General features: G+C 30.9%; 5 protein-coding genes across 16 annotated transcripts in view; 2 read left to right on the top strand and 3 right to left on the bottom strand.

The window, feature by feature from the left end:
- Nucleotides 1–5,208, bottom strand: part of LOC115242449 (dehydrogenase/reductase SDR family member on chromosome X-like) — a 9,103-nt gene extending 3,895 nt beyond the window's left edge. For 2 of the 7 annotated variants that reach the window (XM_029818747.1, XM_029818748.1), the window contains exons 1-8: nucleotides 5,046–5,173; nucleotides 3,489–3,576; nucleotides 3,207–3,394; nucleotides 1,170–1,277; nucleotides 810–983; nucleotides 495–708; nucleotides 175–370; nucleotides 8–103 (exon numbers count right to left, since the gene is read on the bottom strand). In XM_029818747.1, coding sequence (XP_029674607.1) covers nucleotides 8–103; nucleotides 175–370; nucleotides 495–708; nucleotides 810–983; nucleotides 1,170–1,277; nucleotides 3,207–3,394; nucleotides 3,489–3,514 — 1,002 coding nt within the window. In that variant the 5' untranslated portion in view covers nucleotides 3,515–3,576; nucleotides 5,046–5,173. Of the gene's footprint in view, nucleotides 104–174; nucleotides 371–494; nucleotides 709–809; nucleotides 984–1,169; nucleotides 1,278–3,206; nucleotides 3,395–3,488; nucleotides 3,577–4,162; nucleotides 4,183–4,972; nucleotides 4,992–5,045 lie in introns of those variants that run through there. The other 5 variants (XM_029818744.1, XM_029818743.1, XM_029818745.1 and 2 more) reach the window with 5 other exon arrangements.
- A 1,717-nt stretch (nucleotides 5,209–6,925) lies between these two features.
- Nucleotides 6,926–9,723, top strand: LOC115242440 (Krueppel homolog 2). Of its 3 annotated transcripts, none has more exons than XM_029818730.1 (6): nucleotides 6,926–7,133; nucleotides 7,643–7,822; nucleotides 7,913–8,094; nucleotides 8,204–8,271; nucleotides 8,408–8,541; nucleotides 8,657–9,723. In XM_029818730.1, exons 2-6 carry the CDS (start codon nucleotides 7,662–7,664, stop codon nucleotides 8,868–8,870), a joined length of 759 nt encoding a protein of 252 aa, XP_029674590.1. In that variant the 5' UTR covers nucleotides 6,926–7,133; nucleotides 7,643–7,661; the 3' UTR covers nucleotides 8,871–9,723. The 3 variants fall into 3 exon arrangements, with proteins under 3 accessions (XP_029674590.1, XP_029674589.1, XP_029674591.1); XM_029818729.1 differs by lacking the exon at nucleotides 6,926–7,133 and adding an exon at nucleotides 7,229–7,257; XM_029818731.1 differs by lacking the exon at nucleotides 6,926–7,133 and adding an exon at nucleotides 7,283–7,413.
- Nucleotides 9,724–9,834: 111 nt separating this feature from the next.
- LOC115242441 (40S ribosomal protein S3) lies at nucleotides 9,835–11,402 on the bottom strand. The gene is made up of 4 exons (XM_029818732.1): nucleotides 11,296–11,402; nucleotides 10,503–10,825; nucleotides 10,211–10,398; nucleotides 9,835–10,056 (listed from the first exon to the last, which is right to left on the bottom strand). The coding sequence occupies exons 1-4, from the start codon at nucleotides 11,326–11,328 to the stop codon at nucleotides 9,872–9,874; spliced, it is 729 nt and encodes a 242-aa protein (XP_029674592.1). The 5' UTR covers nucleotides 11,329–11,402; the 3' UTR covers nucleotides 9,835–9,871.
- A 308-nt stretch (nucleotides 11,403–11,710) lies between these two features.
- Nucleotides 11,711–14,861, top strand: LOC115242463 (cathepsin O-like). 4 transcript variants are annotated; one of them, XM_029818769.1, is made up of 8 exons: nucleotides 11,712–11,978; nucleotides 12,587–12,725; nucleotides 13,066–13,252; nucleotides 13,338–13,401; nucleotides 13,749–13,894; nucleotides 14,024–14,074; nucleotides 14,292–14,560; nucleotides 14,644–14,728. In XM_029818769.1, exons 1-8 carry the CDS (start codon nucleotides 11,793–11,795, stop codon nucleotides 14,679–14,681), a joined length of 1,080 nt encoding a protein of 359 aa, XP_029674629.1. In that variant the 5' UTR covers nucleotides 11,712–11,792; the 3' UTR covers nucleotides 14,682–14,728. The 4 variants fall into 4 exon arrangements, with proteins under 4 accessions (XP_029674628.1, XP_029674629.1, XP_029674630.1 ...); XM_029818768.1 differs by having other exon boundaries at nucleotides 11,711–11,978; nucleotides 14,292–14,861; XM_029818771.1 differs by lacking the exon at nucleotides 13,338–13,401 and having other exon boundaries at nucleotides 11,716–11,978; nucleotides 13,066–13,298.
- A 24-nt stretch (nucleotides 14,862–14,885) lies between these two features.
- On the bottom strand, nucleotides 14,886–20,618 carry LOC115242462 (tryptophan 2,3-dioxygenase). Its single transcript, XM_029818767.1, has 7 exons — nucleotides 20,335–20,618; nucleotides 19,351–19,538; nucleotides 18,606–18,814; nucleotides 16,838–17,197; nucleotides 16,172–16,421; nucleotides 15,584–15,677; nucleotides 14,886–15,247 (listed from the first exon to the last, which is right to left on the bottom strand). The coding sequence occupies exons 1-7, from the start codon at nucleotides 20,361–20,363 to the stop codon at nucleotides 15,076–15,078; spliced, it is 1,302 nt and encodes a 433-aa protein (XP_029674627.1). The 5' UTR covers nucleotides 20,364–20,618; the 3' UTR covers nucleotides 14,886–15,075.
- Between the last annotated feature and the right edge of the window lie 4,089 nt (nucleotides 20,619–24,707).

Below are 24,707 nucleotides of genomic sequence, written 5' to 3' on the forward strand. Positions count from 1 at the left end.
GAAGAGCGGCTTCTTTGCAATTACTAATATATATCCCGCCTTTTCTTTCAATATCTTTATTCAATGCGGCGTATATTATTGAAATAGCCCCTTGATCAGGTGTCTGTAACAAAAACAAATTAATTGATAACAATGGTTCAAAAAAATTTAGAGATTTTAATATTATATCGTTACCTTCCATGCCATCATAAACCACTTGTTTCTGCCTAATATTGTATCCTTGAACAAATCTGTTTTTACTATACCTGGATGCACGGAATATACTAGCACATTTAATGATTTGTCTATTAATAATTTCTGCAATGTTGTCGTAAAAATTGTCTGCGCTAATTTGCTTTGTCCGTATGCTGCCTGCGTGAAGAATGTGCTCCTGATATAATAAAATTAATTTATTGATATAGAAAATAACGTATCATATAGTATATTAACAAATAATTCTGAAACAATATTTTTAAAAATAGATAAAAAGTAGCACATTTTTTTTACGTAATTACTTTGAACTGTTACTGATGGAAGCAAAATCTATGTCGCCAATGTAATGAACGCATGAAGTGACGTTAATAATTCTACTGCAATCGCCAGGATGTCCGCCGGCTTTCAATAATGGCAGAAGAAGAGACACTAGTAAAAAATGTGATAAGTAATTTACCGCCCATTGCTCTTCGAAACCATCTTCCGTTTCTGTATATGGGATGAACATAACGCCAGCTGAAAGTTAACAACAAACATTTTACGTTTCATATACGAGATTCTTTTACATTCTGCATATATCAAAATGGATTATATTTCTCTCCATGCGACCGACGTACCATTGTTGATTAATATGTGAATTTTGTCATAGTCCGCTTTTATTTTCTTCACGAATTCTCTTACCGATTCGAGAGAACAATTATCAAGCTTGTAAACCTTTGCCCGTCCGCTAGTGATGCCAGATTTTCTAATTTCGAGGATAAGTTTTTCACCCGCGGTAGTTGTCCTACAAGCTAATCAAATTTCGGTGTATTGTATGAGTTTCTCAAAAGCCAAACTAATCAACTCCACTTTTTATAAATTTTTTAATTTTATTACGAGAGCATATGATTAGAAAGAGCTTTGACTTTTGAGAAGCTCATATTAGAGCATGCGGGAATATTGCATCGACAATAATTAAATAAATAACTAATAATCACCGATAATCACTTCCATATTACACTGTAATAATTTCTTGACTACTTCCGCTCCTATACCTTTAGAACCACCAGTTACTATTGCAATTTTATTCGGTAGTAAAGGTAGATCTGGAAAGAAGAATTGCCACAAAATTGTGGCAAAATATAAATAAAACGTTAAAATCAATTATGTCTAATAATTAAGTATAATTTCATCTAACTTTAATCGCATCCTGTAAAATAATACACTCAAAAAAATGTCTTGCTGATATAGGTAGATTTCTAGGTGTCACAACAAAAATTTATCGCTATTTTTTGTATCTGTTAGAATATTGTCTGTTACATATAGAATTTATAGCAGCAACATTCTAATAATATCTTCTAGAAAATTTAGGTCCCATTGCCAAATGTTAATCACTGCATTGGATAAATATGAGTTTCGATACTACAGAACGATCTTTGTGAGAAATATAACTGCCAATTATAACTGCAGCATCGAAAAATTGAGAAAAATTGTTTAAAAGAGCTAGATAGATTGAGCGCGTTATACAAATATGTTAGACGTGAGGATTATATATTCATTTGTTTCTTGCCGCTAATTTTTTCTGTCTACCACAGCCAAACTTTATAACAAGTATGATTGGCCTTAACATGGATAGGCGCCACAGAAAAACATTCTTTCTAAATTTCACAAACAGTTCAGATATAAATTCTGTCTCTGTCACTTAGATTGATTAAATGCGAAACATATGCGATATCACAGTATTTGCTAATCATTTATGTACCTCAGTTAATTTTGCGCACCAAGAAAATTTTTGCTGTAGTTGCAATACCACTTTTTTGAGTGTACGATTATTCTCACAATACTTTATGAATTATCTATGCTTTGTCTTCACAAAATATAATACTTTAAAAAATTATATGGAGATACATTTTTAAAGTTACAATTAAATATTCGCGCATGAGAGAGCGTTAGATGCGCGGCGCATTCGTTTTGATACAGAGGAAAAACGAAAGGAAGGAAGTCGCTGCACCGTAACGACTGATGTTTCCGTTTGGAGCAGCGGCGGCATAGACGAAAACTCGTCGGCGGAATAAAAGTTCCACCGGTGCTTCCACCGGAAGCAGCAGCCGTTGCGCCATTATCTATTTCGTTTTTCATTCACATACGTTCGGATGCAGGTGTGAGTACAGCTTTAGGTACGGAACACCTACGAATAATATAGTTGAGAGCGTAATAGCTCTAAAATAACGAGAATCCACCACCAAGATAAAAATTTCCACGTAAAATTCTATTCCATAAATTAATAACGTATTTTACATTATAATAGAATTATCTACAAAATCGTAGGAATGCATATTATATGTACTCTCTGTTTGATATAATAATTCAATTTGAAATATATAATTCAAATACATATATAATTGAGGTTAATTTTGCGTACCCAGAAAATTTTTGCTGTAGTTGCAATACCACTTTTTTGAGTGTAATGAGCGAACAAATTGTGTGTAAAGCGTTTCTATTGCGTTCTATTTTGTTTTCTTGAAAACACGCATGTCGCAGCTAATTGATTAAAATAGCCAAATGCTACATACATTTCATTGTTATTAGACATCATGCTTTTAAGAAATAATTTTTATATTTTCGTACAACTTTCGTAATTTTCATAAAATTTTTTTTATAGAAACTATACCGAGATTATAATAATAAATCATTATAATTGCATTCTGTTTGATACTTTTCATTATAATCTTTTTCCAATGATAATTTATCAGTAATATGACTTAAGAATATATTAAACTCTCTAATTTATGTAAATTTTATATATTTAATATTTCGTTTTTATTACTTATATAAACAAAACATTCTTATAAACAGTAATATTAATTTTGAAGTGTTATAGTTTTGTTATGTAGTATTTTTCGATACATTTTATATTTTTTATTGATCGATACACTTGCGCGTACATAGAGAGTGTTTTGTTATTTTTTTAATGGTACAGTATATATTTGAAAATTTACACAAAACAAATTTACATTTTTCTTTTTATTTCTTACCTGTTTTATTATATCTGGCGTTTAATAAATCGTCAAAGTGATATACGGCTCCGACGTAGTAGTATCTTATTTGGTAGATCAAAGTCGTACCGATTGTATACCACATTTTCCGAGACACAAAATAAACTCCGAGCACAATAAGTACGCAAATCACAATCGTATCGAGTAACATTTTTTCGTCAAGATATCTAGAAATATAAAAAAAAAATCGTATGCTACGTTTTAAAAAGAGGTAAAAACTTTTCTTCGACCAACCAGTTACCGTTAGGTATGTCCACTTACTCTACATCCGAACTTTCCAACTGCATCAACCGTTATGCGCGTGGTTCTATCTGCGCACAAATTATATATGACGAGGACTATCCTTTCTCTGAAATGGAAATTTTACGTATTTAGCTTCTCCCTACCATCATTTAAATATTTACGTGTATATCCTTTAGTTTGCATTCATGAGATTAATTAAGATTTAACTTGAATCTTAAGTTAGATAATTTATTTGAAAATATAAAATGTCTTTTAGATTTTTTTCTTTATCATCTTTTGGATACTTGTGTCTGCCTCTGGAAGGCTATATTTTATTTTGTTTAAAAAGATGAGTGTATATTATATCATATTAATATCGTAATTATTTTTATGTAATGACATTATTTATTCTTATCCGACAATTAAAAATTTAGGGTTATGTTTTAATGTAATTTCCGAGTGAAGTACATATTATATAATACGAAATATGATTGTGTGGTTTGGCTGGCTAATAATTTAACAATTTACGATATTTTACCGAATCATTAAATAAAAAAAGAAATATTGAATCATTTTTGTGGAGTCATTTTATTTTCTTTACTTTTCTTAATTGGACATACTTGCTACATACTTTGCTTTAAGTGGATATACTAGCAACAAAAAAGAGATCAATTGCGATATAAGTTATCATAAACAAATAACATTTATACTACCAAAATTATTCAAGCTATATTATATTGTATCGCGAAATGCACATTCATATCAAATTGCTTACTGGGATTATATTGTATCGCGAAATGCACATTCATACACAGTGTGCTGAATATCTTTTTTTACAATTCTTTCTCTATTTTAAGACACAATTATGCGGCAATATCAAATATAAATATAATTCGTCAAAAAATAAATTGAAATCCCGATATGTAAAAAAAATGCGCCAAATTTATTTCCTGTATTATCGTCGAAATGTTTAGAAACATAAAGTAAAAAGCAAGATTAAAAAAAATGTTTTGAATTTATCTTATAAATAAGTTATAATATATATGTAAATATTTTGTATATTTTCATATTAACAAATTGCGTAAATTAAAATTCTTTCAATATTCAAACGATCTATTCTAGAAAAAAATATGTACGATAATAAAATTTAATATTATTATAATATTATAATATTATTATAGAAAGATCAAGACTGAAATTTGATTATACATAATCGATTTAATTTTGAAAAATTCCATTAAAAGCATACTATCCGATAATTCATATACATAAGTCAATATTATTTGCGTTTTATTAATCATTAATGATGTATTTCTGTATTTTGATGATTATTCATTTAATGAAATAAATTTAACATTTCTATAATGCCTTTGAATAATATTAAGATATTAAAATAAAGCAATAAAATTAAAAAATTCAACAAGGTTCGAATGATAAGATATTAATATTAATATTAATTAAGATATTAATATTAATATTAAAATATTAAGATATGCCATTGAAGTGTATAATTATTTTTGAACCATTATATCAATATATAAGATTATCTTGTATATAAGTAAGCGTTTCATTCAGCAGTCATATATGTTCGCGTACTTTTTCGTGGAAATAAAAATATCTCTTTAACACTCGACACATTTTTGCAACTTTCGGCTGGGAGTTACATTTTGAGAGAGACACAAGATACATAATACAATAGTTAGCAGGATACTCACACTGACATTAGTCGATAGCCGGTAACAGCTGATCAGCTGATGTGGTTGGCGCATGAGCGTAAAGTCGGGTCCACAGTCTACAATAGATGTAGTAAGCCTTTAGCCTTTAGAATTATATAAATTTTAAGAGCTGGGATCTAGCCAGGCTTGCTTAAGTGCCGGTCTACAATAGGTGATTTAAGCCCTAAGCCTTAAGAAATTGACCAATCACAATCAAGTATGAGGAGAATACTCGACTGTGATTAGTCAATTTCTTAAGGTTTAGGGCTTAAACCACCTATTGTAGATCGGTACTAAAACTTAGAGATTAGAGCTTCTGGCAGCACGAGAAACATTTCTGGTCGGAAACTATGGCCGGTATTCATAGTCCGTTCTTATATCCAAGATCGTCTTAAGTGTGGTCTTAAGATACTATGCGGCCATTTCATTGGTTGAATGGGATCTTAAGACGACCCAAGACCACACTTAAGACGATCTTGGATATAAGAAAGGACTATGAATACCGGCCATAGTCCGTTCTTATATCCAAGATCGTCTTAAGTGTGGTCTTGGGTCGTCTTAAGATCCCATTCAACCAATGAAATGGCCGCTATGTCATATTTTAGGGCTTAGAGCAAAAGGCTAAAGGCTTCCCAGAAAACAATATGTAATCAAAAAGATTTCTAAAAGATATCGCATTTCTGAACCTGATAACTTAAAAAGGCTTCTAAAAGATCATATAAAGATACCAGAATGTTATCTAATGCGCCGTTTTTTGAAGACAGAAAGATATCATGAAAATGATGTCTAAAAGATTTCTTAAATTGAACGTCTTTAATATATCTAAATTATGTCAACATATAGAGTTCTTATTTATGATGTCTAAAAGAGATCTGACATATGTTAACATATGAATTTCTGATTCAAGATAGAATTCTATTTATAATTAATATCCTCTGGATGTCCTCTGGATACTCTCCGGATGTCCTCCGGAGAAGGTATGTTGTTAGGGTATATATTTTATTTTGTATGTATTTTACGTTATATTTAAATGTTTTCTGTATTACACGATACATAAAATTTATAACTAGAATTCTGTCCCGAATTCTGTCTTGAATTATTATAGATTGTGTAAAATAAGTATTAGGGAATAAATCAATGAGGATAAAAATTACAAAAATGAGCGAATTTACTAGATTTGGACAAATTAAATTATAAATTTTCTAGTAAATTTGTTCATTTTTGTATAATTTTTACCCTCACTTCAATTACAGAAAATCAATATCTTGTTTTAAATTTTAGATAAATATTTAGAATAACCCACTCTATTTATATTTTGATAAAAACGCACTTGCTGCACATGCTCGTATCATCGGAATTTCGGTATATGATTTTTAACGCTTTAATATCCTTTTTACATTATCGAACGACATATATGCTTTTACTTTTCAAACCTTTGTTTTTATGCAAAAAGATATCAATTAAAAGTATTTGTATCAAAATTTAAGTAGAACGGGTTATTCTAAATATTTACCTAAATTGTAACTAAATGAAAAAGAAAATAGAAAGAAGTAAAATATTATTTATTTAAAATATTTTAATAATAGTTCGATATAAATATATAATATATAATGTATGTAATAAAAATAAGTAAAAAATTAAAATTTCAATATATTTTTCGCCAGAATCATTAAAAAAAAAATTGTTTTTGACAAACAATATGTATATTCTTTATTTCTTCTAACAAAATACATATCGACTTGAGATGGAGCCACATCAAAGGTTCCGCACTACATCTGCAGGTAAGATTCGTGAATCGCAATAACAAGGATCAACCAATGTTGCGGAGGTTCTCGATTCTCGGCTTATTAGACACGTAGATGTTCCGAATAGGTGGACCCGCGCAATTGTTTACTGGTGTTATTGACGTGTAAAAAAAATCGTTGTATCGGAATATATCGTGCGTATCATCGTGCGAAGCGAGTTACGCGTAAGTGGCTTAATGTTCGATTAACTATAGATCAGGTTCGACAGTACGCAATGTCATCAAAATGACGATGTAACTCGTGAACCTATGACTAAAGATCAAGTCGTGCATCGATGTTACATGTGTGGTAATCGCTACGTGTGTTAAAAAAAAAACGCTTACGCATGTCTCCTTTCGACAGCGTCTGTAATCGAGTTTCCGCGATTCGACGTTTCTTTTATTTTTTGCGCGGAAGCGTCGTAATTTTTTCAACCGAAAAGAAATAACTTTCCCGAAGAAAGTGGTAACTTTCACTTTAGAAATGCGTGATGTCATGCGTATTGCCGATATATATGATGTTCTTTTTCAAGTATAGTTCTGCATAGTTTTTGTATCTATTTGCATATGAAATGTACAAGTTTCTTTTGAGACTTCACTAAAAAGTTAATTGAAAGGAGCGCAAAAAAGTTACTATTGGTGTAAAAAAAGAAATTTCTTTTTTATCTTTACTAACTACTTTTTTGCTTTGTTAGCTATAGAATAGCACGGAATATGGATAGTACAAGTGGATCAAGCGACTCATCGCCACAAGTGGAAAAGGGATGGCTAGCTTTGAGACAGCATATTATAGAAAACAAGATTAAGTTCGGATTATGGGTCACAAGACTCTTTACCATAATATTCACCATTGGTTATATCATTCCTATATTTGGGTTGGTTTTTATTTTCATCATTTTGTAGCTAGAATAATATTCTAGTACTTGTGAAATATATTAACATATCTTGCTTTTCTTTTTGTTTAGGAATCCTTACAATATATACTATAAGGTATTGATGAATAATGCAGCCACCAGTGCATTACGTCTTCACCAAAGAGTGCCCCGTGTTCAGCTCACTAGGCAATTTTTAGAGACGTTATTATTGGAGGACTCGTGCCACTACTTGTTTTATTCCTTCATATTTTTATATGCAGCACCGGTTACATGTATCCTTTCAATATTTATTTTACATGGTTTATTAACTAAATTAGTCTCTATTTCTTAAATAATTCATGTTTTAATAATAATAAAATTGAATCCTGAATCAATATACAGTGGTGCTGACGCCAGTGTTTCTTTTTGCTGTGATGCACTTGGCCAGTTATTCTCTTACCTTGCTAGATGTAAGTAAACAAGTTAGTGATAACATGCTACTTATGTGAAAAAATTACATGTGTAGTCATTTTTGCATAATCATTAAAATATGATATAAGTCTTATTAATGTCTTATAATGCATCTTATTTATGTATTCTGTGCAGTGTCTAGGACAGAATAGTTGGTGGGGTGCTCGCCTTTTGATATCTCTGGTGGAATTTCAATCACGGAATATCCTTCGCCTGTGTGCTCTGTCGGAAATTATTATCTTACCATTTACAGTCCTCCTCGTATTTACGTATGTATTACATAAGATTGCTATTTTTATCTGGCACAAAGCAATTGTAATTCAGAGATGGTATTGCGATATGCTAAATTATTATGAGATTATATTGTGATATCTTTCTATTTAGGGGACGCGCCGGTCTACTGACACCTTTCATATATTATCAGTTCCTGAAACTGCGACTTGCATCGCAAAGAAATCCATTCACGCGGAATGTATTTTACGAGCTTAGAAACGGATTGAGTTCGGTATCGAAAAAACCGGCGGTGCCAGATATCGTTCGAAGAATGATCGACGGTCTGCTATCTCTGACTCAACAAATGGCGCCAGTGCGCCAATAATATATACGATATTAAGCTTAAATCTTTTCTTATCATCTCAAGACAGATCTCCTAGGGTTCTAGGGTCCACTCAGCAACACTTTGATGAATTAGTGTTAGCACAAAATGAGTGCCGACATCAAAATCCATAGTGAACGTGTATTGCATGATAATTTGAAGTATCCATGAAAACAATCAAAGCGTATGAATGGTTTCTTCATATTAATATAATTATGTTCGTTAATTATTGAACATTAAATAAGAAAATATGAGGATACTTTGTACTAATTATTATTACATAGAATTCACAGTTTAAAAGATTATATAACTTGGTTAATAGATTTGGTTGTAGATATCTTCTATATTTTGTGGTGCAGCATACTTTCAATCTATTGTTATATTTAAGAACAAAAATATCTCTCTATGCACATATACTAACTTTATAGTTTCAAATATAATACTTTGAAACACGAATTTGTAACAAATAGGTAATGGTACATACAATAGAATTTATAATGTTGATTGTTTGTTAGTTATGTTTTTTTTGATTGATGGATTGATTTTACTTGGCACAGTGTTTTTGGTATTATAAATGTTTAATATTTGGGGTACACAAGATATAAAATTATTGTTGAATTATAGAATTATTGACTCGCCATCTCTTTGGAATAAGTTTAATTTAATACTTGTCATGTGTTTTTGTCAATTGTTCACTGTTAGTGTAATTTTGTCTATCTTCTAATTGATATACTTGAACAGATTTATCATATTTAAAAGTAACTCGGAATGATTTTGTAAACGAAGATAACTATCAGTATGCAGACATGTAGCAAATCTCAAAATATGGTCAATAAATCTTTCTAAATAAAATGTATTAAGATATTTACAACGAATTATTTTATCTAATACAAATATTTTTATGTAATACAAAAAATTTTTCTTCGAACTTTTCAGATATCAAAACATATTTAAAATAAAACACAGATTTTATTTTCTATATTTATTTTTTATTCAGATGATCATTACACAGCAAGAGGAGCAGGTTGAGGTATATCTTTTGATGGTTTTACCTCAGAACTCGGGACCGATGGGGGTACTTCTTCCTTCGGTTCCACAATAGATACGTAATCAGGAAGAGGTTTCTTCGGACCACTCTTGCCATTAGGATCCCAGGGAAGCATAATTTTAACCTTGATTCCTAGTACACCTGAAATATTACAAAAAAATATATAAATATAATAATTTTGTAAATTATTAATTTTTAAACATTTTTAATATCAATAATAAATGATTTCTATAAAAAAAAACATATTATTATTACAATATTAACTCATGCAGTCATCATGGTAATGTAATCATACCTTGGCGAAGGAGTACATGCCGGGTGGCAGTGTTGACATACTCGTTGGTTGGCTCACCCGAATGAATCATAAGGCCATCAACAAACTTCATTGATTTCGCTCTCTGACCACGTAGTTTACCACTGACAACAACCTCGCAACCTTTTGCACCAGATTCCATGATGAAACGCAGAACACCATAGCATGCTCTAATTATAAATGAAAAAACAAAAAATTGAAGATATTTACCAGAAATTGCAGAAGGTATATGATGAATAAAATAGACGAAAAATCGAATGAGACATTGATTTACCTTCGTACAGCAAGACCTCCAATCAGTTTGTATCGCAGAGACTCTGCTTGTGCAATGGCGCACAGACCACGCGTGGCGACCTTTTCGGCATATAACTCAACATTTTGTGGTTCTTTAAAGTTGAAACGCTTTTGCACCACAGACGTCAGTTCTCTAATCCTGCGCCCTTTTTCACCGAGCACGCTCTGCGTATGAGTGGCCAACAAGATAATTTCCGTTCGGTTTGGCGTCACACGGACCTCCACGCCCGAATAGCCATCCTCAGCGAGCTCACGAGTCAGGAACTCGTTCAGCTCAGCCCTGAAGACACCATCTCCTACAAACTAAGGACAAGTAGGAAAAATTAATATACATAATATCAAACCTCTCTTCTTGTATCATCGTGTATATATATGAATTTTTGTTACATAGATTCTATTTTTTTTATACTTTTGTAGACCAATTACATTAGTGTGTAATCAGGTTAATATAACCTGATCTATGCTCATTAAAATAAACAACTATGCACATAATACAATGTAAAAAATATCAAATTTAGTCATTATAGAGAAAATAAAAATGCACTGGGTTTGATTTAGCGGAGCCTCACACAATATAAATATTTTTTCTAGAAACTGAACACGCGGAATGTAAAATCAATGAGAGTGACGCTGGAAGTATCCATGTCATCCACAATTTGCGGATATTGCATCCGCCAAGTTTTCGACGAAATATGTTTCTAGCAGCTTCCACCATTATAATAATGAGCATATTTTCACGTATTTTTTATTATAAACTCTTGAAAATCACAAACCTTCCTCTTCTTCGATATGGAACGATTCTCCATGTTTTCACTTCTGATCTAGGGGGAGATCAGTAGAAAAAGACCGAAACATTCAGCTGTAGATCGGCCACGAACTAAGTGACATTATTAGATGCGTATATCCAACTCGCATATGTGTACATCTAGTAAAATTGATTCCGAGGTCAAAATAATATATAATTACTTCACATTGATAATCATCTCGGTGTAAAAATGATACATTTATTATTTCTAAAAAATAGGATGGATTTAATTATATTATATTTAATTTTCACAGTGTAAAAGAGAGTCTAGACATTTTCAATCTTTTACCGATTGGCCTGTTTCGTATTCGACCGAATATGGCGGAATTAAAGTCCAACTATCCAAGTTCTTTTACTTGGCCTTTAATTAAATTGTACAATCACTTATTCTATCTCTATTAATTAAGTTTATGTCGATATTATGGCACATCGAGAATGTGCGTCCTGTATCGCGTATGAGACGCGATGGAGTGGCGGACTGTGGTGGTGATAATACTGGTCGTGAGTCTGTGTTTTTTTATGATACCGATTAAAGTGGAGCCCGACAAAAATATCGAGGATGCCAAATTGTTCGACAATTACGTTGCCCAATACAATAAATCCTACAAGAATGATTCTGCAGAATATAAAGAGCGATTCGAGCGCTTTCAGGTGAACGATAAATCGATCTGTGAAAATTGATCGTATATTATATATATATAGTAATCGCAAGAAAGCAAAGGCGCGATGCACAAGTTTGAAGGGTTGCACAATAGTGTTATATTTGCTACAGATTTTCTCGTCGAATTTTACTGTTTATCTTATGTTATAAAATCTGTAAACTTTGCATATTCAAGTTATTCTGATTAAACGCATAAAAACACACTATGAGTCATTCATTCGTTGTGACATGCGTACGATGCCTTAATTAATTCTATCGGGATCAACACAACAGAACGAGAGTAACGATAAAACTCGTTTGGTTTTGGACACTTTATTACGATTTCTCTCCATGTTTCTTTTAATTATACTACATTTTTTGCATCTTTTATTTTGGAAACTCGGTGTACAAATTGAAAAGTATATTATAACTATAATTACATTAATACTGTTTAAAACATAATCAAAAATATACATATAGGAAAAAAAAGTATAGTAACATAGTTAAAATTACATAGTAAAGTAATGAAAAATTATTTTTTTTTATCAATGTTACATATAAATGCAGTCTTTTTTACTTTAGTAATACTATCATAATCAAAAAATAAAATTAATTGCAGAAATCATTACGACACATCGAAAAAATGAATAGTTTTCGATCGTCCCAAGAAAGCGCATATTACGGACTGACGGGATTCTCTGATTTATCCGAAGATGAATTCTTACAACGAATTCTGCTTCCTGATTTAGCTTTGCGAGGTAAGACATACTTTTATTTAAGAATAATCGCGATTAAAGTTTAAAAGGAAAAGGAGAACAAAAGGAGAGATCAACGTATTAATAATTCTCTTTTAATTTCAGCAACTCTTTTAGAAAAATATTGAATTCTTCTAATAATAATAATTGTTTTATTTTATTAATACTAAACAACAAAAATCTTAAAAACTGATCAATCTTTAATCCTTCTTTTAAAAAATTCAGTTTTTATTATATTTAATAAAATAAATAAAATTTTCTCGAGGAAAGTCCATAACACGAGTTAAATATGAATATAATACAATTTATTTGCTGACATGAATATGGCAATTTTATCAATTAGGTCAAAAACATACGACGGCATCGTATTATCATCAACATTTTACGAACTCAGTTAATCGCGTGAAAAGGATAACGGGTGTACCCTCTAAATTCGACTGGCGAGACCGAGGGGTCGTAGGGCCAGTTCGAAACCAGGAGAGTTGCGGTGCGTGCTGGGCATTCAGTACTATCGGGGTGGCCGAATCCATGTACGCCATCAAAAACGGAACTTTGTATCCCTTTAGCGTGCAGGAAGTAGGTCGTTATATTCCTGACACGCTTCTCTGTTTACAGGCGAGGGAACTGCTGGAAAGAGCACGTAGCCTGTGCAAAATGCAAATTTGATGAAAATGCCTTTGTGCGTATATTGAACACGTACAAATAAATTTCACCATCGAATAAATTTGTCTTATATATATGTATATATTAATCGACTTTTAAAGCCGCTTGGATCCTTTTTCTTTTTTATTCCAGCAGCCCCCTCAATTTTTCAACCATGCAATCATGCAATCTGCCACTTACACGTAGGGAACTAAAAAAAAGTTTTAAGATTTTAAAAAGACTTGCTATATATAACTTTCTCGATACGCTAAAAGAAATCAATATAACAACAAAATTGAATATTTCCTGAAAATCTCAACATTTTCTTAGATCCCTACATATCAATTTGGCAGCAGATAGTTCAACTTTTATTTCGTGATACAGATGATCGATTGCATGCCGGGCGGTTACGGATGTCAGGGCGGTGATATATGCAGTTTACTCTCGTGGCTTCTGGTGTCAAAGACCGGAATAATTTCCGAGAACGTTTATCCTCTCACATGGCGAAACGATGCATGTAGATTGTCTAAGTAGGTGCACGCAGATGGCAAGGGTATTTGCTTAGCAATATAAAAATATATATGACTTAATCTATAATCTAAAGACTTATATATAATCGTATCAACAACAGCTTTCAAAGCGACGCAATACTATTTCAGAACTTCTGCGAAGACACTGGAAGTTAAAATAACGGATTTCACATGCGATAGGTAGTTAATTTTTGTATTTATTAGTTATTATTTACCTCCAACTATTCATTCTTTTGTGCGCATAGTGAATATAAAAATGTGCACGTATTTTCTGTTATGTATACCAATTGCATAATAGCCGATTATATAAATATTAACAAAAGCTGCGCGCGCAAAAATTTTTGCACGCTGTACGCGTCCAACACCAGTTCTCGAATACTAATCGAGCTTGTTCCAGCTTTGTAAATGCTGAAAGCGAACTTTTGACACTGCTCGTTACTCATGGACCCGTGGCAGCTGCGGTGAATGCCATATCTTGGCAGAATTATTTAGGCGGTGTAATACAGTATCACTGCGACGGTTCCTTCAATAATATGGATCATGCGGTACAGATAGTGGGATATGATATGGAAGCGAGTATACCGCATTATATCATTAAGAACTCGTGGGGCTCGGCCTTTGGTAACAAAGGTTACATATACATTGCGATCGGTAAAAATTTATGCGGTAAGATTAATTACGAATCGATAGCACACATCTGTGCTAATTAAATTGACTATTTCAGCAGATAATAAATCGTGTGTTCGCAGGTATAGCTAATCAAGTCTCGTCGCTTGATATTGTTTAACCGATCACAACATCCTAAATCGCGTTTCTATTTTTAAGGAAACAAATTGAGAGAGAGAAAGAGAGAGAGAGAAAAAAGCCAAGGATCACAATTAAATATATATATATCTTTTTTACAGAGAAAGATATTGTAAACAGAAGTATCGTAAGACTGTAACTTAATAAAATGCTTTAATATATATATATACCCGATTTTTTCTTTTAATTCTATATTACAAATTAAATTTGAATTGCACAGTATATTGAAAATCTTTTTAAAGATATCTAGTAATTCAACTCTCTATATTGAAGATTTAAAGTATTCATTTATTCTAATTGCAGCGTAAGTGCATATAAGAAAATAAAACTTAATTGTTAGAGTTTTATGAGGTCTGCTGTGTCGTGCGTACAGTAATTTAGGAGTTTCTTAAAGAGTCTGCCGATTTATTTTGATTATCTTCCGAGTTCCAACCGTTCCAGGCAATTGATAATTTTATCTTCATTTGCTTCGTCAGTGGTGGAATCATATGACGAGGTATCAGGAAGGTTGATAAGTTGAACAGATCGAGGAATACTTTATATCTATCGCTGTTTAACATATAAAACAAGCAAAGAACTTGTTATTAAGATATACCTTCATTTGCAAATACAATTTGTAAACCTAAAAAAATTCAACATATGCACATCTTTAGAATGACATATTGAATGACTAATAGAAAATAGTTATCCATGATAACTTTTATTACGACGGAATTTTATATTTAATTTATTGATTTATGATATAAAATGTTTGCGTTGCGAGATAACAAGACTTCGCGATAAATAAAAAGTGTTGTATTGCATTTGCAATATTAGCAATATATTGATATGTTTTTTTCACTAAATGAATTATTGTATATTGAATTAATTGAAGCAGTTAAATACCTTAGCGTGGATTTCAGATACTGATAACCGGAAGAGCCACCAGTGCCCAATTGTTGAGACCCGATCATCCTTTGTACCATGATAACGTGATTATCTGATAAAAAAGATTTGATTTTTTCAATGCATATATAAACGGATAAGATTACATTAGACGATATAATGGTAGCATACATATATGCAACAGCATTGTCATCAATTTAAAGATTAACACGTTATATATAAATAAGAGAAGTAGATATAACATATTTTCGTGCATTTTGTTTCATTTGTTATGCCTTGCAATAATCATTGTTTTTAAATTATAAGCAATAAGAAATTAAAAAATATCAAACGTAATCTCTTTAATAAATATAGATAACAAGGTTTCAGAGAGAAAAAGAAAGAACGAGAAGCTGTAGTTAACAGAATTCATTTTGAGATGAGATTACAAGAAAGAATAGAAATTTAATAAAACTTTTATAAAAGAAACACCTTGTGTGTGTGTGTGTGTGTGTGTGTGTGAATTAAATTAAAAGAAGAATTCAGAAATAAATGAGATGTATAGTCTCGAAGTATTATAATACGTGATATTGATGAGCATTTTCTTACACCTCCATTTCGTGATTAGTGAGTCGATATCCATTAATGCCGTGAGGATTTGATGCGGTTGACTGAATCGCGGCTCGTCCCGATACAAAGTGATCATTATTGCTCCTTGAAGGGCACCGTATGAAAATCTACGTTCCCCTCGCGACACGAGAGCGTTGTGAAGCGATTCGTTGAAAATGGTTTCGAAAACCGCTTGCCGTGAGCGCACATTAGCCAACAGGTACTCTTTGATTTGCTGTTTTGATTGTTTCTGAAATTTGTTCAAATTTTAATATTTGAATAATCAGAACTTGAAAGTAAAAAAAAGAGAACATTATATATTATAGTCTGTCTGCTTTTCTTTATAATTTTCTCTTCTTTACATACAATCTTCAATATTAACTATCTTTTATCAAATTTAACTATCTTTTATTGCATATAGTCAAAGTTTAAATTCTATTAAATCTATATTCATCTAAAGTTAATTAAAAAGCAAAAGTTTTCGTATATATAAAACTTATTTTGGTCTTATTTCCAGAGTTTTTGATCTTAAAATTATTTCGTAATATTTCATATCACATCTATTATAATTATTTTTTAAAAAAAGCTCTAAAATTGTTAAAAAGAGATCTTACAGATAGTTCAATAATATATATGTATATTATAAAATTGATTAAACATAATTACATGTGCGGCTTGTTCTTGTTCAACCAGCATCTTCTCCACCGATCGCTTGTACTTTCCCCAAAAATCAAAATCATGAGTTTCGAGTCCCGGTGTCCTGGTTAACCATCTTTGAACCAGAATACTTAGACTATGCTCCTCTTTTGACCGCTTGATCGCCTCGATAGCTTTAGAATCTCTCCCAAAGATCCTCATATAACTCTGATTATATTTGACTCTATGTTCTTGCTTCACGCCCAATTTGTTCTCCAACAAACGAAATTGCAGTGACTGGAAACCAGACGCTGGACACAAGTAGTCTCGAAATGCCATGAAATCCAACGGCGTCATCGTTTCCAAAATTGTCACTTGATCTACCAATAGCTACAAATTATAATATTCGTCTGTAAATCAATATCATTTTCACACAGTTTGGATTTTATGAAAATCGAACAAAATGACAGTGATGACAAGTTTTTTAACTTGTTAATTAACCATCTGACGAGAAATATGTTCATATAATTTTATATTATGCAATTATTTCGACATTTGATCGGGATTCTATTGATTAAACACGCGTTAATTAACAAATTTAGTAAGAAAAAATAAGTTTCTCTACTATAATTGTAAAAGATACACTATAAGTACGATCTATAAGTACGAGTACAAAGGGACGTGTTTAAAACATTCTCATCGATTTGTGCGACTGCATTCGCATTTCTATGGGTACCAGCGTAAATAAAGGGTGCATAACTACAATGCATTTTTAACGCAGTGCATTATACAGGATGCACTCGATAATGAATAAACATATATTTATATTCTTTAGGAAATGTAGAAAGATGATGATTTTTCTTAACAAAAATTTGGTTGGTCAATTGGGTTCTCTTCATAATTGTTAAATTTTGCGAATTAATATATTCATATATTTTGTGCATGTGTATATATAACCATAAATAATTTATTATATTCAGATTTTTTGAACACGCTATTGAGAATAAACTTGTGATAAATATCTATATAGGATTGATCTCATTTCAATTGTAATTCTGTCTCAAGATATTTGATATTATGTTCTCATGCGTATCGAGAATGCTCGTGGAGAATCGTTTTGTCGAACTTAAATAAAAAAAGATTTGACCACACCTTCATTCTGCGGTATTGAAATAGAGCAACGAGTTTGTTACCTAACGTAACTTTTTTCTCTCCTCTCTTTACAATATAAACAAGTGGCCGATATCGCATGTCATCTAGGGATATTATTTTACTCATCCACCTCTGTGGTTCCCACATTTTTACTCATAATGCCTAAATCGAAAGAGATAAATGTGCGTCATGTCTTAAATATCAATGATACCAGAAAATCAATATAATTCGAGATCTTTATCGCGAAGAATGAGATCATAAAAATTGTTTTTTCTCTATTTATATTTATTTATTTTATACTCTTTCGCGCGCGTAGATTATTATGTTCATTTATAATTTAGATTTACAAATACCATGTAAAACATGTAAAAAGATATGTGTCGTGACAGTAAACAGCTTTGTCTGGTGACACAGAAAAATTTGATTATGCTGAAGGGACGTGCAGACTGTTAGGGCTAATTGGCTTGTGATTAAGGGCCGTTCACCCATCATTGCCATCACTGCTATTGTAAAATAAGCGAATTGATCTGTATACATTTAAATAGTATCTCCTCTTATATATAATTACATTCGATTAATAGATATAAAACTACATATTATTTTTTGCAATGATTTTTTTTCGAAATAATTTGCTTTTATAACGTACTTTTAGGATGAGTACAATGCGACTTAATCGCTTCAGAATTTCCAGGGTTTTCGATTCATTCAAAATGTGAGAAATTCCATTATCCTGTTTGGTAGTCAAGTGATTGCTGGAAGATCTATTGGACGCATCGTAATTATCGGATTCGGAACTGAAGAGCGCCCTGACGGAATCGAGCTCGAAAATAATTTGTTTGAACCACAGCTCGTAAGCTAGGACAATCGAAATGCATGCAATTAAGCAATTGAAATCATACGCAATTAATGTTGATCTCAAATATGAGTTTAAATATGCTATATATATCTAGCAAATAATTAAATAATTTATCACTCTAAATAAAAAATGGTTATTAAAAGAATCAAGGAGCAATTTTTATATATTATATTTTATATATTTCATTCTCATAAAATTGTTTCGCCATCTTTTCAAGATTAATAAATTAAATAAAAATTTAATAAAAATTTGACAATATTCATTCTTTTCCCTCGAAATAACACTTGATGTTTTCGATCTAATGAAAAAAATGGCTTATTAAGCAAATAATTGAGAAAACACTCTTGAAAAAGTACATTATTTACATTGTCAGAATTTATTTTGATAAATTTTAATTCATATGAAATATGATGAAGAGATTGACTAATTAATTGCGTATTTTATCGTGCTTCAGTATTTTTTTGTCAACATAAAAGAGATAAGATGTATCTATAAACTTAATTGTCAGATGTCATCAAAAACTGTTAATTAATACCTTGATGAGTGATAATAAAAAGGTGTTCATCGTGAACTTCATCGCTATATTCGGCACTAAGAAGTCTTTGTGCAGACAATATTTTATCCAAACATAAATATTCGCTATACAACATCGCTGGTCCTTGCTTTAATTTGTCCTCGTCCTGATCGTGATCTTCTCTTCGAAAGATATGCTCGTTGTTATCCCTTTTTGTTGCGTGAGATCACATAACAAATAAAAAGAATAATATACAGCATAACATCGAATGTTGATGACGTTAGAGTTGTGGACTTTAATGCAATCTTTTCTGACAAACATTGCGAAACGCTTTTATCATTATTTTATCATTTAAAAATGTAAAGTTAAATAAGTGATGAAAATAATGCTAAATATATTGGATTCAAATGCATTCGTAGTTTGTTCTAGTAATATTTACTTAATGGAAAGTATATTTTAATAATGTTGCAAGTCAATTTTTTTTATCATGTCAGAATATTGAGAATGCTGAAGTTAGTAAAAAATTAGAATCACTTTGCTCAAACCTCAATTAACTTAATCGGCGATTAATCTATTAAATAATATCTGCATTTTATTAAAATATTATTTTGTTAATGTACACATAAAAATATATCATAAAACATGATAATTAAAATGATATATAAATGATAACAAATTAATATTTTTTTGTTATTTGATACATGGAAAGAAAAGTTAGAAATAATGAATGATATAGCTAGTAGCAATTTTTTAACGTCTTATATAATAACGTTTCTTATATAATAAGCATTCAGTAATTTTATCAATTAAAATAATTATTGATTAAATTAATCGGAGTTTAATAAAAGCCCTTAGAGAAAACTTTTGGAAATAAGCGTGTAAATTTAATACTAATTCTATACGTGGTAATTTTCCATCTTTTTTGCGATTCTTATAAAGATAAATATGATTAGCAATATTTCTTTTCTATTTAAATATTTCAGGTTGAGAGAGTATTTTACTTACGAGATATCGTTTGATATCGGACAAGCCATCCTTGAGATATATGTCTTCTCACTTGGACGTGAAAATGTGGATGAAATAAAACTTTGTTTTTGATGATTTTTTCTTTTAGATAAATAAAATAATTGCTCTATAGAATAATGATAAAAAATGAAATAAAATTAATAAATTAAAATTTGATCCCGGAAGATAAATATGTATAGAGATTCTTTGAATATAACTTATCGAGATATCACACGCAACACACGTTGTCGAAGAGATGGATGACGCACGACTAACGTCCGATTCGCTAAAGGACGGTCACAAACTATCTTGCACGTAACATATTATAATGTACCAATATCGAAAAGATATTAATGTAACAGTCTTACGTAACTGTAACATTGCCATCATGTTATACATATAATTGACTTATTACATTACAAAAATTTCCAAAAAAAAACCTGGAATTTAATTTTGCTTTTGGTAATACAAAAGTCATTTTGCTTTCTTTTATCATAAATAATAACAAAATATTTTTTTATCGTTTTACTTCAGTACATATATATTATTAATTATTAAGAATGCTTAAATCAGAGATTTTCTGTAGAAGATAGGACAAAGTGAATGAATTGCCCTCTTTTTCACCCTTAATCAGAGATGTTTTCTTCACGCGTTGTCGATAAATCGTTATCCGTTGCAGAATTCTATTATGTCGGTCGCGAAAATTTCTTCCAATTCCTTCTTATATATATATATATATATATACATATCTTATTTTGCACATTTTTTTCAATTTGCAAATGATTTCTAGGTATATTTCATATATATTTTATTAAAAAGCCGGAACCGTCATTCGAGAATATCTTTGATTACATTACGACTCTCGTTTACGTAATTGTGCTTATCTCACCAAGAAGTGTTTTATCATAATTATCGGGAATAGATATTATATTCATATCATATCTAAAATTAATTTACCGTTAATTTCTAATATTCTGCTTAACGATCGCGCGTCATTAGATTACATCCTCTAATACCAAAGGATGTGATCTCAAGATTGTAAACAAGTCTACACGCACGGAAGTTCGAATGAATATGTGAGATTAAATTGCCGTAATACATTCAGTACTCGTCATTAGAGAGACGAAATAATATTGAAACAGATAATCATTAACATTAAGTTTGACATGATCCTCCGCGTCTCATTACGTTTCTTTTTTTGTTATGTGCTCTCGCGTTTGCGATACACGGGTTAGGTAGCAAGTAGTTTCTCGGCTGCAATTTGCATAAATTAATACCTCGTGTCCTATCCCGGTTTCCCTGTTTAACGTTCGTTATTACATTTTCTCTCAAGGAGCGAATGGAGGTCTGTCCGTTGTGTGTAACAGTTTTCTAGGTAGCACATTTCTTATACAAAAGACATGATCTACTTTGAATAGCACACTTAAACTTATTACATTACAAAAATTTCAAAAAAAAAACCTGGAATTTAATTTTGCTTTTGGTAATACAAAAGTCATTTTGCTTTCTTTTATCATAAATAATAACAAAATATTTTTTTATCGTTTTACTTCAGTACATATATATTATTAATTATTAAGAATGCTTAAATCAGAGATTTTCTGTAGAAGATAGGACAAAGTGAATGAATTGCCCTCTTTTTCACCCTTAATCAGAGATGTTTTCTTCACGCGTTGTCGATAAATCGTTATCCGTTGCAGAATTCTATTATGTCGGTCGCGAAAATTTCTTCCAATTCCTTCTAATTTTTCCTTTCGACGACAGATATCGGGTCATATATATATTTTAATTGAATGACAAAATTATTATAAAAACGAGAAAATTTTTCAAATGCGCGAATGAAGATATTCAAGAAAAGTTTCATAAGAGAAATCTCAAATATTAAATATATTGCGATAAGTTATTGTTAATTTTTCGTTTTCAATCATTATATGATAAATGATAAAAATGAAATATATGGTATATATATACAATATATAAAAGTATAGTGATCGCAGAAACACACAAAAGTTAAATATAGTTAAAATATTAAATTATTTTAAAATACAATAATGCGTTCTAAATTTGTAAGAACGAAGAATAATATATATAGAAATTCTCCCTCTCTTTCTCGCAAACAAATAAATATATAATGACTATTAATAATTATAATAAACATGGCGATACTGGATAGCAATGAAATCCGTTCATCATACGAGAGTTTAATCTCCCACCGGACATACAATTTCCGGAAATTTTGATAATTTCACATCGCTGATTAATTTTCTTCGCTTCTGTCAGAACGCTGCTCTTATTTAGCCACGATTTCGACTATTATTTGCGTTAGTTTCAACTGCATATTATCGGCCAACCTAATGCATATCTGAGGTTAAATTAATTTCAAAACCTATTTCTACAGTCTTGAAAAATTAAACATTAAAAATCAAAGAAATTTTATTTGGAACAAAAGTTATATATTTATTACATATTAATATATATTTTTAATAATTAATAATATTTTCAATTAAAAGATGTTTGTGTTTTGAGGTCTCCATGAATCTATTCGTGAGTTTTAAATAAGCGTCAATTATCCATACGTGTGTGCAAATAATGATACTTTGTATCCAAGAGATTCCAAGAAAAAGAGATATTTAATTTTGTTCTAATCTTTAATGTTCCAATTTTATGTTGCAAACAAGATAGACTAATTTATTTAATAAAGTGCAAGATTTTGAAAATTTAACGTTTATCAATTGCACATACATTGCCTTCAAAACTGAGACAGTTTGATCCGCAATTTACTATCAAAAAAGATTGAAATAATACACGTATAAATATAGAAAACAACGCTCTTCGTGATAAATAACATTTCCTGACATTTTACGAAAAGACTTTATACTAGTAAGAAATATTATCTTTGTAATTTATCTATTTTATATTTTTAATATTTTGATTATTATATGGACTGCAGTCGTGTGTTCTCTATTGTATTGAAATATTTACTCAATCATGCATTATGAGTTAAGGCTAAAACCGAAAAAAACGAGTATCAGCACAATCATGCAGGTTACATCAACACAAATAATTTCTTATCATTAAACTAATGATTCAATCAAATAAAAAACTATAAAACGCGATGAAAAATATCAGCGTTGCATTAAAACGCAAGATATTGCGCTCATAAAGAGAATCTTATAGTTATAGTAATATAAAATTAATTATAATATTCTGCTTAACGATCGCGCGTCATTAGATTACATCCTCTAATACCAAAGGATGTGATCTCAAGATTGTAAACAAGTCTACACGCACGGAAGTTCGAATGAATATGTGAGATTAAATTGCCGTAATACATTCAGCACTCGTCATTAGAGAGACGAAATAATATTGAAACAGATAATCATTAACATTAAGTTTGACATGATCCTCCGCGTCTCATTACGTTTCTTTTTTTGTTATGTGCTCTCGCGTTTGCGATACACGGGTTAGGTAGCAAGTAGTTTCTCGGCTGCAATTTGCATAAATTAATACCTCGTGTCCTATCCCGGTTTCCCTGTTTAACGTTCGTTATTACATTTTCTCTCAAGGAGCGAATGGAGGTCTGTCCGTTGTGTGTAACAGTTTTCTAGGTAGCACATTTCTTATACAAAAGACATGATCTACTTTGAATAGCACACTTAAATATATATAAGCAAAAATTAAATATTATAAATGTTTTTACGATAAAAATATAAAGTAACAATAATATGACAAAAATATATTTTGGCGATGTTTAAAGTTTGTATAATTTGTCTTTTAAAATCGATGCATAAAAAAATAATAACGTAATACAAGACTGCGCAATAATAAATAATATAAAAATAGTGCAAGGATGTATCAAGGCGAAAGCTCGCGGGTAAAAATCTGAATTGCAATGTTATGATTTAAGATAACGATGACTTACTTTGCAGCATTAGCATGCGTGCTTAGTACATATATCTGCTAATTCTTTTCTCTTGCTTGTACAATCTGCAGAATTTTCTTAGAATGAGAGTTTGTTCTGTCGCAATCGAGTGCAACAATGTGAAATGAAGATAATGCACCGGCTGATTATTTGCTCGCAATTTCGTTACTTTATGTGACCGTCGGGTTGGGTCGACGCATTAAATCACGCGGAATCCGTTTTACGGATTAAAGTAAGAACCTGAGAAAAAGGAAAGTCGCGCTCTTTCGATCTCGTACATGCGGTATACGGTCTCGCCTTTTTCTCACGATTACGATAACCTACTTTTCGCGATAGTTCGTTGTACCGCGGATAGCGAACCTGCTCCTTCTAGTATCCCGTCATCCCCGATCGGATAGAAGTTATCTCGAAGAAGAAGATAAAACGCATGTATATAAATAAATAAATAAAT

Source organism: Formica exsecta, unplaced genomic scaffold, assembly GCF_003651465.1.
Source record: "Formica exsecta isolate Colony F162 unplaced genomic scaffold, ASM365146v1 scaffold599, whole genome shotgun sequence".
Lineage (NCBI taxonomy): Eukaryota > Metazoa > Arthropoda > Insecta > Hymenoptera > Formicidae > Formica > Formica exsecta.

What these genes read in the sequence shown, in the direction of transcription:
- LOC115242440 (XM_029818729.1), top strand. An exon ending in ATTCTCTTACCTTGCTAGAT is followed by an intron (nt 8,272 to 8,407) that starts GTAAGTAAACAA and finishes TATTCTGTGCAG; the next exon opens with TGTCTAGGACAGAATAGTTG. An exon ending in ACAGTCCTCCTCGTATTTAC is followed by an intron (nt 8,542 to 8,656) that starts GTATGTATTACA and finishes CTTTCTATTTAG; the next exon opens with GGGACGCGCCGGTCTACTGA.
- LOC115242441 (XM_029818732.1), bottom strand. Translation starts at nt 11,328, where the DNA reads ATGGAGAATCGTTCCATATCGAAGAAGAGGAAG. An exon ending in GGAGGTCTTGCTGTACGAAG is followed by an intron (nt 10,399 to 10,502) that starts GTAAATCAATGT and finishes ATTTATAATTAG; the next exon opens with AGCATGCTATGGTGTTCTGC. An exon ending in GCATGTACTCCTTCGCCAAG is followed by an intron (nt 10,057 to 10,210) that starts GTATGATTACAT and finishes GTAATATTTCAG; the next exon opens with GTGTACTAGGAATCAAGGTT.
- LOC115242463 (XM_029818768.1), top strand. Translation starts at nt 11,793, where the DNA reads ATGGAGTGGCGGACTGTGGTGGTGATAATACTGGTCGTGAGTCTGTGT. An exon ending in GATGCATGTAGATTGTCTAA is followed by an intron (nt 13,895 to 14,023) that starts GTAGGTGCACGC and finishes ATACTATTTCAG; the next exon opens with AACTTCTGCGAAGACACTGG. An exon ending in ACGGATTTCACATGCGATAG is followed by an intron (nt 14,075 to 14,291) that starts GTAGTTAATTTT and finishes AGCTTGTTCCAG; the next exon opens with CTTTGTAAATGCTGAAAGCG.
- LOC115242462 (XM_029818767.1), bottom strand. Translation starts at nt 20,363, where the DNA reads ATGGCTTGTCCGATATCAAACGATATCTC. An exon ending in GCATTGTACTCATCCTAAAA is followed by an intron (nt 17,198 to 18,605) that starts GTACGTTATAAA and finishes TATAATTTGTAG; the next exon opens with CTATTGGTAGATCAAGTGAC. An exon ending in TATCTGAAATCCACGCTAAG is followed by an intron (nt 15,248 to 15,583) that starts GTATTTAACTGC and finishes TATGTTAAACAG; the next exon opens with CGATAGATATAAAGTATTCC.